At 42.4% G+C, this 16,044-nt stretch overlaps 1 protein-coding gene across 2 annotated transcripts in view; it reads left to right on the top strand.

Annotated features, from left to right (window-relative positions):
• The window catches only part of CLDN15 (claudin 15), a 102,721-nt gene extending 88,522 nt beyond the window's left edge, over positions 1–14,199 (top strand). For both annotated transcript variants that reach the window (XM_069767472.1, XM_069767473.1), the window contains 4 exons: positions 9,723–9,887; positions 10,672–10,753; positions 11,140–11,247; positions 11,483–14,199. In XM_069767472.1, coding sequence (XP_069623573.1) covers positions 9,723–9,887; positions 10,672–10,753; positions 11,140–11,247; positions 11,483–11,609 — 482 coding nt within the window. In that variant the 3' untranslated portion in view covers positions 11,610–14,199. The remainder of the gene's footprint in view (positions 1–9,722; positions 9,888–10,671; positions 10,754–11,139; positions 11,248–11,482) is intronic.
• The last annotated feature ends 1,845 nt before the right edge of the window (positions 14,200–16,044 follow it).

The following is a 16,044-nucleotide window of genomic DNA, read 5'->3' as shown; positions in this document are numbered from 1 at the left end:
ATCCATCCAGACATCAGTACCTAGGGGATAATCCATCCAGACATCAGTACCTAGGGGATAATCCATCCAGACATCAGTACCTAGAGGATAATCCATCCAGACATCAGTACATAGGAGATAATCCATCCAGACATCAGTACCTAGGGGATAATACATCCAGACATCAGTACCTAGGGGATAATCCATCCAGACATCAGTACCTAGGGAATAATCCATCCAGACATCAGCACCTAGGGGATAATCCATCCAGACATCAGTACCTAGGGGATAATCCATCCAGACATCAATACCTAGGGGATAATCCATCCAGACATCAGTACCTAGGGGATAATCCATCCAGACATCAGTACCTAGGGGATAATCCATCCAGACATCAGTACCTAGGGAATAATCCATCCAGACATCAGCACCTAGGGGATAATCCATCCAGACATCAGTACCTAGGGGATAATCCATCCAGACATCAATACCTAGGGGATAATCCATCCAGACATCAGTACCTAGGGGATAATCCATCCAGACATCAGTACCTAGAGGATAATCCATCCAGACATCAGTACCTAGGGGATAATCCATCCAGACATCAGTACCTAGGGAATAATCCATCCAGACATCAGCACCTAGGGGATAATCCATCCAGACATCAATACCTAGGGGATAATCCATCCAGACATCAGGACCTAGGGAATAATTCATCCAGACATCACCACCTAGGGGACAATCCATCCAGACATCAGTACCTAGGGGATAATCCATCCAGACATCAATACCTAGGGGATAATCCATCCAGACATCAGGACCTAGGGAATAATTCATCCAGACATCACCACCTAGGGGATAATCCATCCAGACATCAGTACCTAGGGGATAATCCATCCAGATATCACCACCTAGGGGATAATCCATCCAGACATCAGTATCTAGGGGATAATCCATCCAGACATCAGTACCTAGGGGATAATCCATCCAGACATCAGTACCTAGAGGATATTCCATCCAGACATCAGTACCTAGGGGATAATCCATCCAGACATCAGTACCTAGGGAGTAATCCATCCAGACATCAGCACCTAGGGGATAATCCATCCAGACATCAGTACCTAGGGGATAATCCATCCAGACATCAGTACATAGGAGATAATCCATCCAGACATCAGTACCTAGGGGATAATCCATCCAGACATCAGTACCTAGGGGATAATCCATCCAGACATCAGTACCTAGGGAATAATCCATCCAGACATCAGCACCTAGGGGATAATCCATCCAGACATCAGTACCTAGGGGATAATCCATCCAGACATCAATACCTAGGGGATAATCCATCCAGACATCAGTACCTAGGGGATAATCCATCCAGACATCAGTAACTAGGGGATAATCCATCCAGACATCAGTACCTAGGGAATAATCCATCCAGACATCAGCACCTAGGGGATAATCCATCCAGACATCAGTACCTAGGGGATAATCCATCCAGACATCAATACCTAGGGGATAATCCATCCAGACATCAGTACCTAGGGGATAATCCATCCAGACATCAGTACCTAGAGGATAATCCATCCAGACATCAGTACCTAGGGGATATTCCATCCAGACATCAGTACCTAGGGAATAATTCATCCAGACATCACCACCTAGGGGATAATCCATCCAGACATCAGTACCTAGGGGATAATCCATCCAGACATCAATACCTAGGGGATAATCCATCCAGACATCAGGACCTAGGGAATAATTCATCCAGACATCACCACCTAGGGGATAATCCATCCAGACATCAGTACCTAGGGGATAATCCATCCAGATATCACCACCTAGGGGATAATCCATCCAGACATCAGTATCTAGGGGATAATCCATCCAGACATCAGTACCTAGGGGATAATCCATCCAGACATCAGTACCTAGAGGATATTCCATCCAGACATCAGTACCTAGGGGATAATCCATCCAGACATCAGTACCTAGGGAATAATCCATCCAGACATCAGTACCTAGGGGATAATCCATCCAGACATCAGTACCTAGGGGATAATCCATCCAGACATCAGTACCTAGAGGATAATCCATCCAGACATCAGTACATAGGAGATAATCCATCCAGACATCAGTACCTAGGGGATAATCCATCCAGACATCAGTACCTAGGGAATAATCCATCCAGACATCAGCACCTAGGGGATAATCCATCCAGACATCAGTACCTAGGGGATAATCCATCCAGACATCAATACCTAGGGGATAATCCATCCAGACATCAGTACCTAGAGGATAATCCATCCAGACATCAGTACCTAGGGGATAATCCATCCAGACATCAGTACCTAGGGAATAATCCATCCAGACATCAGCACCTAGGGGATAATCCATCCAGACATCAGCACCTAGGGGATAATCCATCCAGACATCAGTACCTAGAGGATAATCCATCCAGACATCAGTACCTAGGGGATAATCCCTCCAGACATCAGTACCTAGGGAATAATCCATCCAGACATCAGCACCTAGGGGATAATCCATCCAGACATCAATACCTAGGGGATAATCCATCCAGACATCAGTACCTAGAGGATAATCCATCCAGACATCAGTACCTAGAGGATAATCCATCCAGACATCAGTACCTAGGGAATAATCCATCCAGACATCAGCACCTAGGGGATAATCCATCCAGACATCAGCACCTAGGGGATAATCCATCCAGACATCAGTACCTAGAGGATAATCCATCCAGACATCAGTACCTAGGGGATAATCCATCCAGACATCAGTACCTAGGGAATAATCCATCCAGACATCAGCACCTAGGGGATAATCCATCCAGATATCAGTTCCTAGGAGATAATCCATCCAGACATCAGTACCTAGAGGATAATCCATCCAGACATCAGTACCTAGAGGATAATCCATCCAGACATCAGTACCTAGAGGATAATCCATCCAGACATCAGTACCTAGAGGATAATCCATCCAGACATCAGTACATAGGAGATAATCCATCCAGATATCATTACCTAGGGGATAATCCATCCAGACATCAGTACCTAGGGGATAATCCATCCAGACATCAGCACCTAGGGGATAATCCATCCAGACATCAGTACCTAGGAGATAATGCATCCAGACATCAGTACCTAGGGGATAATCCATCCAGACATCAGTACCTAGAGGATAATTCATCCAGACCTCAGTACGTAGGGGATAATCCATCCAGACATCAGTACCTAGGGGATAATCCATCCAGACATCAGTACGTAGGAGATAATCCATCCAGACATCAGCACCTAGGGGATAATCCATCCAGACATCAGTACCTAGGGGATAATCCATCCAGACATCAGTACCTAGAGGATAATCCATCCAGACCTCAGTACGTAGGGGATAATCCATCCAGACATCAGTACCTAGGGGATAATCCATCCAGACATCAGTACCTAGGGGATAATCCATCTAGACATCAGTACCTAGGGGATAATCCATCCAGACATCAGTACCAAGGGGATTATACATCCAGACATCAGCACCTCGGAGATAATCCATCCAGACATCAGTACCCAGGAGATAATCCATCCAGACATCAGTACCTAGGGGATAATTCATCCAGACATCAGTACCCAGGAGATAATCCATCCAGACATCACCACCTAGGGGATAATCTATCCAGATATCAGTACCTAGGGGATAATCCATCCAGACATCAGTACCTAGGGGATAATCCATCCAGACATCAGTACCTAGGAGATAATCCATCCAGACATCAGTACCTAGGGGATAATCTATCCAGATATCAGTACCTAGGGGATAATCCATCCAGATATCAGTACCTAGGGGATAATCCATCCAGACATCAGTACCTAGGGGATAATCCATCCAGACATCAGTACCTAGGTGGTGTCACCCCAGGCATTAATATCTTTAAAGAGTCACATCCAGAACTCAACACATAGGATGTGTCCACAACACATATGAAACATCCCATAGAGACACCAGCACCTACTTTGTGTCCCATCCAGACCACACTACCTATAGAGGGTCCCATCCACACGTAATATATAGAAATTGTCTTAAAGCTGGTAAAACAGAGTAACTGTATTTTTAAAAAAAAATTACAATGTCAGTAGACTTCCTCCATGACAATGGGGACCAATTTCAGAACTATAACAACCCAGGGAATCCTAGATGACTCTGAAGATGTCTCCATAATTTCACCCTTCCTGGCCACGGAGGTTAGCACTATAAATTTGCAAGTGGCAAATTTATGCCACCGATGGCTAGTCCTATTGCACCCTATTGTACCCTTAACAAAATTTAAGAAATTATAGTTTTGTTACCATTTAGAAACTAGAGAGTGGAAGCATGAATTATGTAAAAGATAACCCCATGTAGCCAAAACCAAGAATAGACATCGGGCAATGGACCATCTAAACAATGACGTCACATTAAGATTGTAGTGTTGTGTCCATAATCTAACATATAGCCAGAGTCTACATTAGTTAGTTACAAGCGTGAGCCATACAGATCATTTACAGGTGAAATGTATAGAGTATAGGTGCAAAAGGAGGGTTAAATAATTACACCCTCTGACAGCATGACAGACTCAACGCGTTTCCCCTTTTAGTAGGTTCATCAGGAGTAGAAAATATTAAGCATTAAACACTGTAACTAGCTGCTGAGATGTAGGTGTGCCGTAATGATAAACTGCATGGCACATAGAGATGATGTCCAACAGAATCGTATGCCATTGGACATCATCTCCATGTGACATGGCTAGACATCGGTGAGCAAGGGCGCCACTTGCGAATTTATGGTGCCAACCTCCGTGTCCATGAAGGGTGAAATTATAGGCACTCCTTCAGGGTCATCTAGGATTTCCTGTTTTTGTTCTGACATTGGTCCCCATTGTCAATGAGGATGTTTACTGACATTGTCTTTTTTTTTTATTTACTGTGTTTTAATGGCTTTAATAAAATTTAGTTTTAATAGTACTATTTTTGGTCAATTACTAGACAGTTTTGTACTCCTTACATGTGATTTTCCCTATAAAGTGTCCCATCCAGACCTCAGTACTTTTAGAATGTCCATTCCAGAGCTAAGTCTCTAAACTGTGTCCCAACCAGACAGCAACTCCTATGGAGTGTCCCATCCAGTCCTCAGTACCTTTAGAGTGTACCATCCAGACCTAAGTCTCTAAACATTGTCCCAACCAGACCGCAACTCCTATGTAGTGTCCCATCCAGTCCTCAGTACCTTTAAAGTGTCTATTCCAGAGCTACGTCTCTAAACTGTGTCCCAACCAGACCGCAACTCCTATGGAGTGTCCCATCCAGTCCTCAGTACCTTTAGAGTGTACCATCCAGACCTAAGTCTCAAAACATTGTCTCAACCAGACCTCAACTCCTATGGAGTGTCCCATCCAGTCCTCAGTACCTTTAGAGTGTCCCTTCCAGACCTAAGTCTCAAAACATTGTCTCAACCAGACCTCAACTCCTATGGAGTGTCCCATCCAGTCCTCAGTACCTTTAGAGTGTACCATCCAGACCTAAGTCTCTAAACATTGTCCCAACCAGACCGCAACTCCTATGTAGTGTCCCATTCAGTCCTCAGTACCTTTAAAGTGTCCATTCCAGAGCTACGTCTCTAAACTGTGTCCCAACCAGACAGCAACTCCTATGGAGTGTCCCATCCAGTCCTCAGTACCTTTAAAGTGTCCATTCCAGAGCTACGTCTCTAAACAGTGTCCCAACCAGACTTCTACTCCTATGAAGTATCCCATCCGAACCTAAGTCTCTCAACAGTGTCCCATCCAGACCTCAGTACCTAGTGAGTGTCTCTATCAGACACTATTACCTATAAAGAGTTGTATCTAGACCTCAGCACCTAGAGTGTCCACAATACCTATGGAACATACCATACAGACCTCATAAGCAACTATATGGTGTGTCATTGAGACCACAGTACCTAAGCAGTGTCCCATCCACAGCAAAGTGCCTACAGAGTATCCAAGCCAGCCAGACCACAGTGCTTATAGAATGTCCCATTCATGTGTCATACATTGGCATACTTTGAAAGGCTTCAGTCTGAGGTTTACAGTAAGAGTATTTCCAGATTTACACTTCAAAGCAGTGTGAGTAGAGCAACCCATAGGCCCCTTGGCTGGGAACCACCTTTTTGATGAGCTCCATACTAGATGTAGAAGTTACTTCAATAGTTCCCTCATAGACAAAGTTCATGTTTAGGACAATCTTGCAGCTTTTTAAAGCACTTATGAATTACCAACAACTTTCATAATTGTGGACCTGGTGTTTGGCTGATGGTCAAGTTTTGCAGAGTTACACTATTTCATCATACACTGTATATGGCAGATCTTACCATGCGACTTGACTCTTGAGAGAAGAAAAGTACTTGAACTCTAGTGCCATATATTGGAAGCAACCCTTTAACAAGCCTTGCCTTATAACATAGGGTAAAAGCCAAACTCCATCTCAATTTGTAGACAATGTGTTTTAGGGAGCTGCCCCTCATCTGTGCAAAGTGTGAGTTCTGGTTTGGCTAGATGAAAGGTTTCTCATCGAGATCCAAAGGGTAAAGTTTCTCCTTGTGGAGAGTGATAAGCCAAGCCTTGGCATGCCAATGTGGTCTTACTAAAAATGGAACCAAATGTAACAGCCAGGACCAGCAGTTCATAAGCTGAAAGTCTATATTATGAAGAAGAAAATGTATGAAATTGGAAAAGGGAAATTTGGAGGAGTTTAGGTGTTCAGACAGATTCTTGGACTTGGACACGCTTTTATAGAAGGAGTGGAAATTACTTGGAACTAAGTTAGAGTCCCAGAAACACTTTGATACTCATCTATGATTTTGGTAGCTTCTGTGGTTCTTTATGAAGTGCTCAATGAGTGGTGTCCACCGCATGTGATCTTCTAAAATCTGGTCCGTAGAAGGTGGATTGGAATGTGTAGCTTGCACTTTACGAGAATCCATAGCGCTGGCACTATGGGGCTGATTTATGGCCAAAATCTGAATCACTGGTGGAGATATCTGGGGTTATGTATTTTATGCAGCACCATCCATCATCTTTCAATGATATCCCCAGTGTTTGAGAAAGCATTGGAGGACATAAAATAACCATGAACCGACCTTATTGTGGGATTGCCCTGGAATTTCCCTTGATTCTGGGAGAGAAATGGGTGTTGTGACATTGTCCAGTAGCTCACGATAAATAGTCTCTCTTGTGTTTTAATTTATAGGCCTAATTCATGGTATAATCCCTATAAGTTAACCCCATGAACATGTATAGTGGCTTGCGAAAGTATTCGCCCCCTTTGCTTTTTACTTTTCATAATCCAATTTGTGTGTGATGAATCAGCACTAAATAGTCTAAGTTGGTGAAGTGAACTGAGAAAAATATAGGCATCAATTACATTTATGGGTTAACATAAATAAAAATTGGCATGTACATATGTATTCGCCCTTTTGCTATGAGGCCCTTTTTATGGTGCAAGCAATTCCCTTCATAAGCCATATGTTTAGTGACAGGATGTCCCCCTGTGTGCAATCTAAGTGTCACATGTCTGTCAGTGTACGGTATACACTTTACCTTATCTAAAAGGCCATAGAAGCTGAAACACCATTAACAAGAGGAACCACTAACCAAACAACATCATGAAGACCAAGGAGATAACCAAACAACATCATGAAGACCAAAGAGATCTCCAAACAACACCATGAAGACCAAAGAGATCTCCAAACAACACCATGAAGACCAAGGAGATCTCCAAACAACACCATGAAGACCAAGGAGATCTCCAAACAACACCATGAAGACCAAGGAGGTCTACAAACAACACCATGAAGACCAATGAGGTCTTCAAACAACACCATGAAGACCAAGGAGATCTCCAAACAACACCATGAAGTCCTAGGAGATCTCCAAACAACACCATGAAGACCAAGGAGATCTCCAAACAACACCATGAAGACCAATGAGATCTCCAAACAACACCATGAAGACCAAGGAGGTCTACAAACAACACCATGAAGTCCTAGGAGATCTCCATACAAGTCAGGGACAAAGTTGTGGATAAGTGAAGTAAAAGTCAGGGTTGGGTTAGAAAAAAAATATCCCAATCTCTGATGATCCCCCAGAGCACCATCAAATCCATTATCATCAAATGGAAAGAATATGGTACCACAGCAAACCTGCCAATAGAGGACCGCCCACCAAAACTCTCAGCCCAGGCAAGCAGGACAATAATCATAGGCAGCACAGATGCCAAAGGTAACCCTGAAGGAGCTGCAGAGTTCCCAAGCAGAGACTGGCGTATCTGTCCAAATGACCACAATAAGCCGTACACTCTATAGAGGTGGCCTTTATGGAAGAGTTGGCAAAAAAAACCTTTTACTTACACGCAAAAATTGTAAGGCTCGTTTTGAGTTTGCCAAAAGATATGTGAGAGGCTCCCCAAATGTACGAAGGAAGGTGCTTTGGTCAGATGAAACCAAAATTGAACTTTTTGACCACCAAGGTAAACGCTATGGTGCCAAACCAACACAGCTCATCATTCCAAGAACACCATTCCCACAATGAAACATGGTGGTGGCAGCATCATGCTGTTGGGATGTTTTTTGACAGCAAGGACAGGGAAAATGGTCCGAGTCCAGGAGAAGATGGATGGTGTGATATACGGGGATATTATTGAGGAAAACTTGGTTGAGTCTGTCGGTGATCTGAGACTGGGACTGAGGTTCATCTTCCAAAAAGACAATCACCCAAATGTGTAAATGTTTTGGAGTGGCCTAGTGAAAGCCCAGTCCTTAATCCAATTGAGAATCTGTGGTCAGACGTGAAGATTGCTGTACACCAGAGGAAGCCATCTAACTTGAAGGAGCTGGAGCAGTTTTGCATTGAGAAATGGGCAAAATATTCAAGTGGCAAGATGTAGAAAGCTCATAGAGACTTATCCAAAGTGACTTGCAGCTTTAATTGCAGCAAAAGGAGGCTGTACAAAGTTTGGACTTTAGGGGTGAATAGTTAAACACACTGAAGTTTTTTAGTTATTTTGTCCTATTTGTTGTTTGCTTCACAATAAAAAGAAAAAACAAATGTTCACAGTTGTAGGCATGTTCTTTACATGAACTGTTGCAAACCCTCAAAAACAGTGAAATTACAGGTTGTGAGGTAGCAAAACACAAAAAAATGCCAAAGGAGTGAATACATTCGCAAGCCACTGTAGGTGCATAAAACAAATTGGGGTTTACTTAAGGAAATGGTGTCAAATTTTGCCAGTTTATCCAGTTTATCTTTTAATAAAGATAAAAAGATGAGGCCACAGCCAATATTTAGGTCAATTGATATTGTGTCAACGTGGCATGTGCAGTATCTGCAGAATCCAGATTGGGGTGCTCCTGCGTTCATCTCATGTTCTCCTATTGATAAAACCTAGAGTTTCAATAGAATCTGCTTCTCTGGAGGGTTGACAACTCCTGGTGTAGACAACACCGAGTTACTTAGTTCTGCATAACGTGATGTTGAGGTCTTGTATTTTCTTCCTAGTAGAGTCACCACACAACTGCAGGATCTACATAACTTTCTTCTAAAGTCAACCAACCTTACAAATTTCTAAAGGACAATGGATTACCGTGATAAGAGACATAAGGGATCTTGTATGGAGAATTGCTGGTGGAATCACTAAGGATCTCTCTGTTTGTCTTCACAGGGTACTTGCAGGCTTCCAGGGCTCTGATCATCTCCGCTCTGGTGTTTGGACTTTTAGCATGCTTGCTGGGAATGCTCGGGCTTCAGTGCACTAAAGTTGCAGATGGCAACATAGCACTGAAGGGAAAGCTTGCAACAGCATCTGGAGCTCTCTCGATAATTGCAGGTGAGATAAGATGGGCTTACATGTATTAAATTTAAACTTTAGATTCATAATAAAAGGTCCAAGCTTATCGATAGAGGAAAATCATGACAAAAAAATAAAATCTGCTGATGTGTTGTAGATACATAAGAGACAATATTGGTGAAGTCCTACATTAGTGAAGTCTTGGACCACCACTGATTTCCAGGCTTAAATATCGCTCTATATGAAGTTGACTGGGCATTTATGTTCTCATCTTAGAGGCTTCTTTTCAATCTCTTTTGTCTGCTAAATGTCTGATTCCATGATGGAAACCTAATGGACCTCATTACAGTTGATGGGGTTTGTTGGACATTCAGCACTGCAGTTTATCTTGATATCCTATTCATATACCAGAGCAGTGAAAGAACCATTCATATTGACCTTATAAACTGGAAAAGAAAGGTGGTCCTTGATCAAGATAGAACTAATGTGATAGTTTAACGGAAATCTATAGCACATCTTAAAATCAGTGTAGACCAGTGGTCCCCAACTCCAGGCCTCGAGGGCCGCCAACAGTGCAGGTTTTCAGGATTTCCTTAGTATTGCACAGGGGTTGGAATCCAACCCCTGTGCAATACTAAGGAAATCCTGAAAACCTGCACTCCCCTGTGCAATACTAAGGAAATCCTGAAAACCTGCACTGTTGGCGGCCCTCGAGGCCTGGAGTTGGGGACCACTGGTGTAGACCATCCCGCAGAGCAGCTTCCCCTCCCTAAGTATTCCTATACATTACAATATTTCTATCTCTTTTTATTTTTCCCTCCAGGTATCTGCGCTGGGATTTCGGTCTCATGGTATGCCTTCAACATCACCAAAGACTTCTTCAATCCCTTGTACCCTGGAACTAAGTACGTACTGATTATCAACTAGACTCCTTCACTTTCAGTGTTACTAACCCCACTCCACCAAAGCTCCATTCCAGATCCACCAGTGGTTGAGGTCTTCATGGTGTACTTTTCTCTATGTTCCCAGTTGTTATTTCCAGATATTGGCCAATCTGCCTTTGTTTTGGATAGTCTGAAATGTGATTGTCAGGATAAATCCCAACCTTGTCACTGCCAGGAACTTCTTGATATGTTTCCAACAGTTAGTCGGAAAGTTCGCCCACAAGTTGGACAACACACAAGATGATTCACTGACCACTGGTTTATACTCTCCTTTTTTAGGAATGTGAATTCATTGGTGCTCTATCGAACTTGCTCTCATCCCTAAAATGTTTGCTCTTTTCCTACAGATATGAGATCGGTCCAGCTCTTTACCTTGGCTGGTCAGGTGCCCTTCTGGATGTTGTCGGAGGAGGATTGATGTGTTGTTCATACAAACAAGTGACCAAAGCTAAACAGTAAGTACCAGGATAGTTCCATGAGCTAAGCAACCCAGGACACCACCAAGCCATGAAAATCCAAGAGCTGGAAGTACCCTAATATGCAGTGGGATCCCTAAATGAGTAGCACTTATGGCAGCTGAACCCCAATCATAAAAAAGTATATCAACTACCCCAAACCTTGCCATATACATGTCATGGTGGAGTATAGTATAGTATTTTATAACTGTTCTAATTTGCTATGTTCCCACAGGAGATACACCTATAACTATCGCCAAGCGAATAACCAATCTTCGGCTAAGGCTGCCCCTCAAACTGCTCTTCCTCGATATGAATCCAGTAACAGCATCTCCAAATATGGGAAGAATGCATACGTATAGCTCGCGAGGCTAAGGACTGTATAAGGCACACTGAAAAACCCTCCAAAGCGTGAAGTCCGTTTCCCACACACCTCAAGCTCTACCGTCTTTGGCTACGGTCCGTCTGCATTTTCAGTTGTCAAACGTTTAAGCGTCGCTGCTCTTTTATGAAACTTCTGAGATGGATGTATTGATCTGTTGGTGCCAAAAAAAGTTCTCTTGAGGCCTACAACATCTCATTTAATGATGGCCAAATCAAGGTGAAAAACGTAAAAAACGTCCTTCCTCAAAGCTGCTTAACTCCCAATAATAGTAAAGCCCCTATGGAAAATCTACAATTTTTTTTTACTATTTTTGAAAATTTTGTAAAATGTTGAAAATATCCACAACAGTCTGTAATTTGTGATTTATTCTTATAATTTTTGTCTATCGAATAATCTACCGCTAAAGGACCTACACAATCACCGTGAATGTTGGATTAGCCATTTATATTTTATTTGAGGGAAAGTTACGAAAGACGCCTACGAGGTTTGAGAATGGACACTCACAAACGACAACCACTGGAGCATGATCCTGGGTCTACGCTAAGGAATGAGGTTGAAATTGGGTGAATGGCAATGTGACACTCATGGACAGAACCAGGACAGCCATGAAGACGTTTTAAAGTCAAATCCCATTGTAAATTTTACAACCGTCCATTTGGTGGACTTGTCTTCCAAACCTCATGTTGTGAATCGATTATTTCTATTAGTTTTATATTTTTATAAAGTCGATGGTCATCAATGGTTAATAGAGTACCAAGCTTTATGAATTTTATGATTTTGGTCTTCAGAATTATTAAAAATGTCATGTTTTGCACAGGTTATGTTGGGCTTTGGGTCGCTGGACTTGAGAAATGATGTATTTACTGTTCATTATTGTGTTGTATCAAGTCAATCTTTCAAGGGGCGACCACTTGTCTTTTTCAACCTCTGGTGACCATCCCTGACCATCTGAACTCTACCTGCTGACTCCATCCTGCTATTGAATGGAAGTTGTATTTGTCATTTCTATCCTCGTTTATTGTGTACTCGATGGTTTTGAGAAAATTGGGTCATGAAATGAAGGAGAATCATCAGAAGGAACATTTACTACTTTGGATGGAGAGTTCTGCTTCATTTATCCAAACTACAGGACAATAATCCTATAAATGGAAACACTAACTTGTCAACGCTGATTTTGGTACCAAGCATAATTTTACTTAATTCTCTTTTGTGTTGAATTTGACGAGTCCACAAATGTGTCATTAAGAGTAAAAACAAGGCATTAAAGCATTTTTACCCTACGATATGCTTACAAGTAAGTGGGATATTGTCTGCAAATAAAGGCCGAAAGGGATTGACATAGTTTTTTGGGAGAAGATTAATACAGAGATGCCCGTTTTGATTTACGACCACATCAAAGTTCAGCTATTCTATTGATGTGGTCATAAATCAGTACGGAGGAGTCCAGAAAAAGGTTAATAAAGGAATTAGAACTACCCATTCATTAGATCAAGCTAAATGATGAATCCTAAGTTAACTCATCAAGACTCAGTGCAATATACAATCTACAAAAGTGAAATAATGCAAAAACTTACACGATACCAAAATGCAAAAATTTAGGATAGGTTAAGATAATAGTTACAATGAACAGCCTGCAAAGTATGAAATATGTTTCAAAGTCATTGCCATTAAAATCAGTAACTAGAAGAATCCATTAGATATTTCCTGTAGATGTTGTCCTTATTAATTGTTTTACCTTTGCTGCCACTAGTGGTCAATAAGCAGTACTGCAAATGTGAAAATGGTCCTCCAACATAACTCATGGTGTTATATAAGGTTGTAATAATAATAATATGTGACAAACACCTTTTCAGGTGTATGTTTGCCCACTCCAGAGGTGTCCTTTATCTATTTTGAGGGTCATCCTAACACTAGATTAATACCAATGAATTTCGATTGCAAGTCAGGTAAGAGGGTAAAGTTTCAGGATAACAATCTATATTTTGTAGTATTATAGCAGATGTATTTCATCTATTGGGAAGTAGTTAAATTCTTATTCTCCAGTGGGGCAGCAATATAGTAGCTATATTGTCCACTAGGGGGCAATATTATAGAAATTATAAATTTGTCCACTAGGGGTAGTATTATAGTAGTTATATTATTGTCCACTAGGGGTAGTATTATAGTAGTTATATTATTGTCCACTAGGGGCAGTATTATAGTAGTTATATTATTGTCCACGAGGGGCAGTATTATAGTAGTTATATCCCAAATATTCCAGATTCGAAAGAACAAAATTTGACACACCAATAAAAACTACCCTTCCCTACGATGTTATCATTAATAGATTATTGGGCCCTTCATAATACAGAGGGTGGAGCTTTGACATTTATGGGCAGAGTTAGGGCATGCAGGGGTACAGCTTCAATATTACATTTTTGTGAAAAAGAGAATTTAATGCCAATAGTTTTATATTACTGTCCAGGCTCAGACTTTATTTTGACTTGTAATAAATCTATGAAATGAATGTGTACATTTATGACTAATTGAATGTAATTTGTAATAAAATATTTTGTATATATGAGAAAGGTGTGATCACTGATATCTTCTTCTCTGTGTCCACTGTTGTCTGTGCTTTTTACCTCTGATCAGCTATTGCAGTAGAGTTACATTGTCAGGTTGAGACTAGGTTAGCGTGATATTCAAATTAGCCTCATCATCTTCAGGATTCACAGCTACACAGCTCAGTACTGCTGTGTAATGCCATCTATGCTGCTGCTTTTTAGCATGTGTTATATCTCACCTGATTCCTTCACAGCTATACAGTTACATTGTTACGTAGGTTGAAAAAAGACCTAGGTCCAACAAGTTCAACCTTTCTCCACATTTCGTCACTAATTTAACTATAACCCGCAATGTTATGTGTGTCAAGGAAATCTTCCAGCCCTTTTTCGTACATTGCTGCTTTCTACTATTTGATTTCACTCCATTCAATAAAGGACCATGTCAATTCTTTTTGTGGATCTGCAGCCTTTCTGCACCCATTGACTTCCATTGATTCAGTCAAATCTGCAGCAAAACCACAGGATCTGGAAGAAACGCTGCAGATCGGGAGGGGGAAGAGTGTGTGGGTGGAGTGTGGGTGGGGACTATGTGTGTGGGCGGAGACTGTGTGTGCAGAGAAGATGTGCGTGTCTGCGGGCTGTGTGTTTGTGTGTCTGTGGTGGTCTGCGGGCTGTGTGTTTGTGCATCTGTGTGCGGAAGTCTGGGGCTATGCAGGGATCATGGGGCTGTGCATGGATTGCAGGCTGTTCGGGGATCATGGGCTGTGCGGGGATCGCGGGGTTGTGCGAGGATTGCGGTATGTGTGGGGATCGTGGGGCTGTGCATGGATTGCAGGCTGTGCGGGGATCGCGGGCTGTGCAGGGATCGCGGTGTTGTGCTTGAATTGCGGGCTGTGTGGGGATCATGGGGCTGTGCGGGGATCGTGGGCTGTGCAGGGATCGCAGGGTTGTGCTGGAATTGCGGGCTGTGTGGTGATCGCGGGCTGTGCGGGGATTGCGGGCTGTGCGGGGATCGGGGGCTGTGCGGGGATCACGGGTCTGTGCGGGGATCGTTGGGCTGTGTGGGAATCGTTGGCTGTGTGGGGATCGCAGGCTTGTGTGGGGATCGTGGGGCTGTGTGTGTGCGGGGCTGTGTGTGTGTGGTTCTGTCTGTAGGCAGGCATCCCATCTGGCTATGCCTGCTACAGTGACAGGTAGCTGAATGATGGAACAGTATAGTCCCATCATTCGGCTACTTTGTTCATGTGTAAAAAAAAATAAAATAACACATATACAGAACATACAGTACATACAGTACATACAACATATCCAATCACCTTGTCCCCGAAGCTATTGATCACCTGTAAAAAATATTAAAATAATAAACCAACAATATACTCCCTGATCCGCAGTAATCCATGTAATAACGATTATCCCATGACGATCTCCCGTGGAGAGCTGTCACATCAGCTGATGTGACCGCTCTCCAGGGGCTCCAGGATACAATGACGTAAGGTATCCTTCCACACTGTATCCCTCCGCCACTGTGAGTACAGTATAGTTCATACTGTCACCAGGTGCATATAACACACGTCACCGTGGACACCGCGTCAGCTGCGCCATACATTCGGTTGAACTACCATTACCCATACCACACTTCTTCCTACAAACAAAGGAAGCTCATCACGACTTGCCTATTCTGGCACATTTTCCCCACCACCATCTACAATACGTAACTGATGATGGTCAAATTGGTGACCGAAACGTTTTTGTTACTTGAATAATAAACCGCCTATATATAAGTTGAGTGCCAGGTTTTTTCTTATACAGGTCCTTCTCAAAAAATTAGCATATAGTGTTAAATTTCATTATTTACCATAATGTAATGAT

The sequence above is a fragment of the Ranitomeya imitator genome, chromosome 4, assembly GCF_032444005.1.
Source record: "Ranitomeya imitator isolate aRanImi1 chromosome 4, aRanImi1.pri, whole genome shotgun sequence".
In the NCBI taxonomy this organism is placed as follows: domain Eukaryota; kingdom Metazoa; phylum Chordata; class Amphibia; order Anura; family Dendrobatidae; genus Ranitomeya; species Ranitomeya imitator.
Note: the sequence above shows the minus strand (reverse complement) of the source record. Positions and strands in the feature narration are given on the sequence as shown.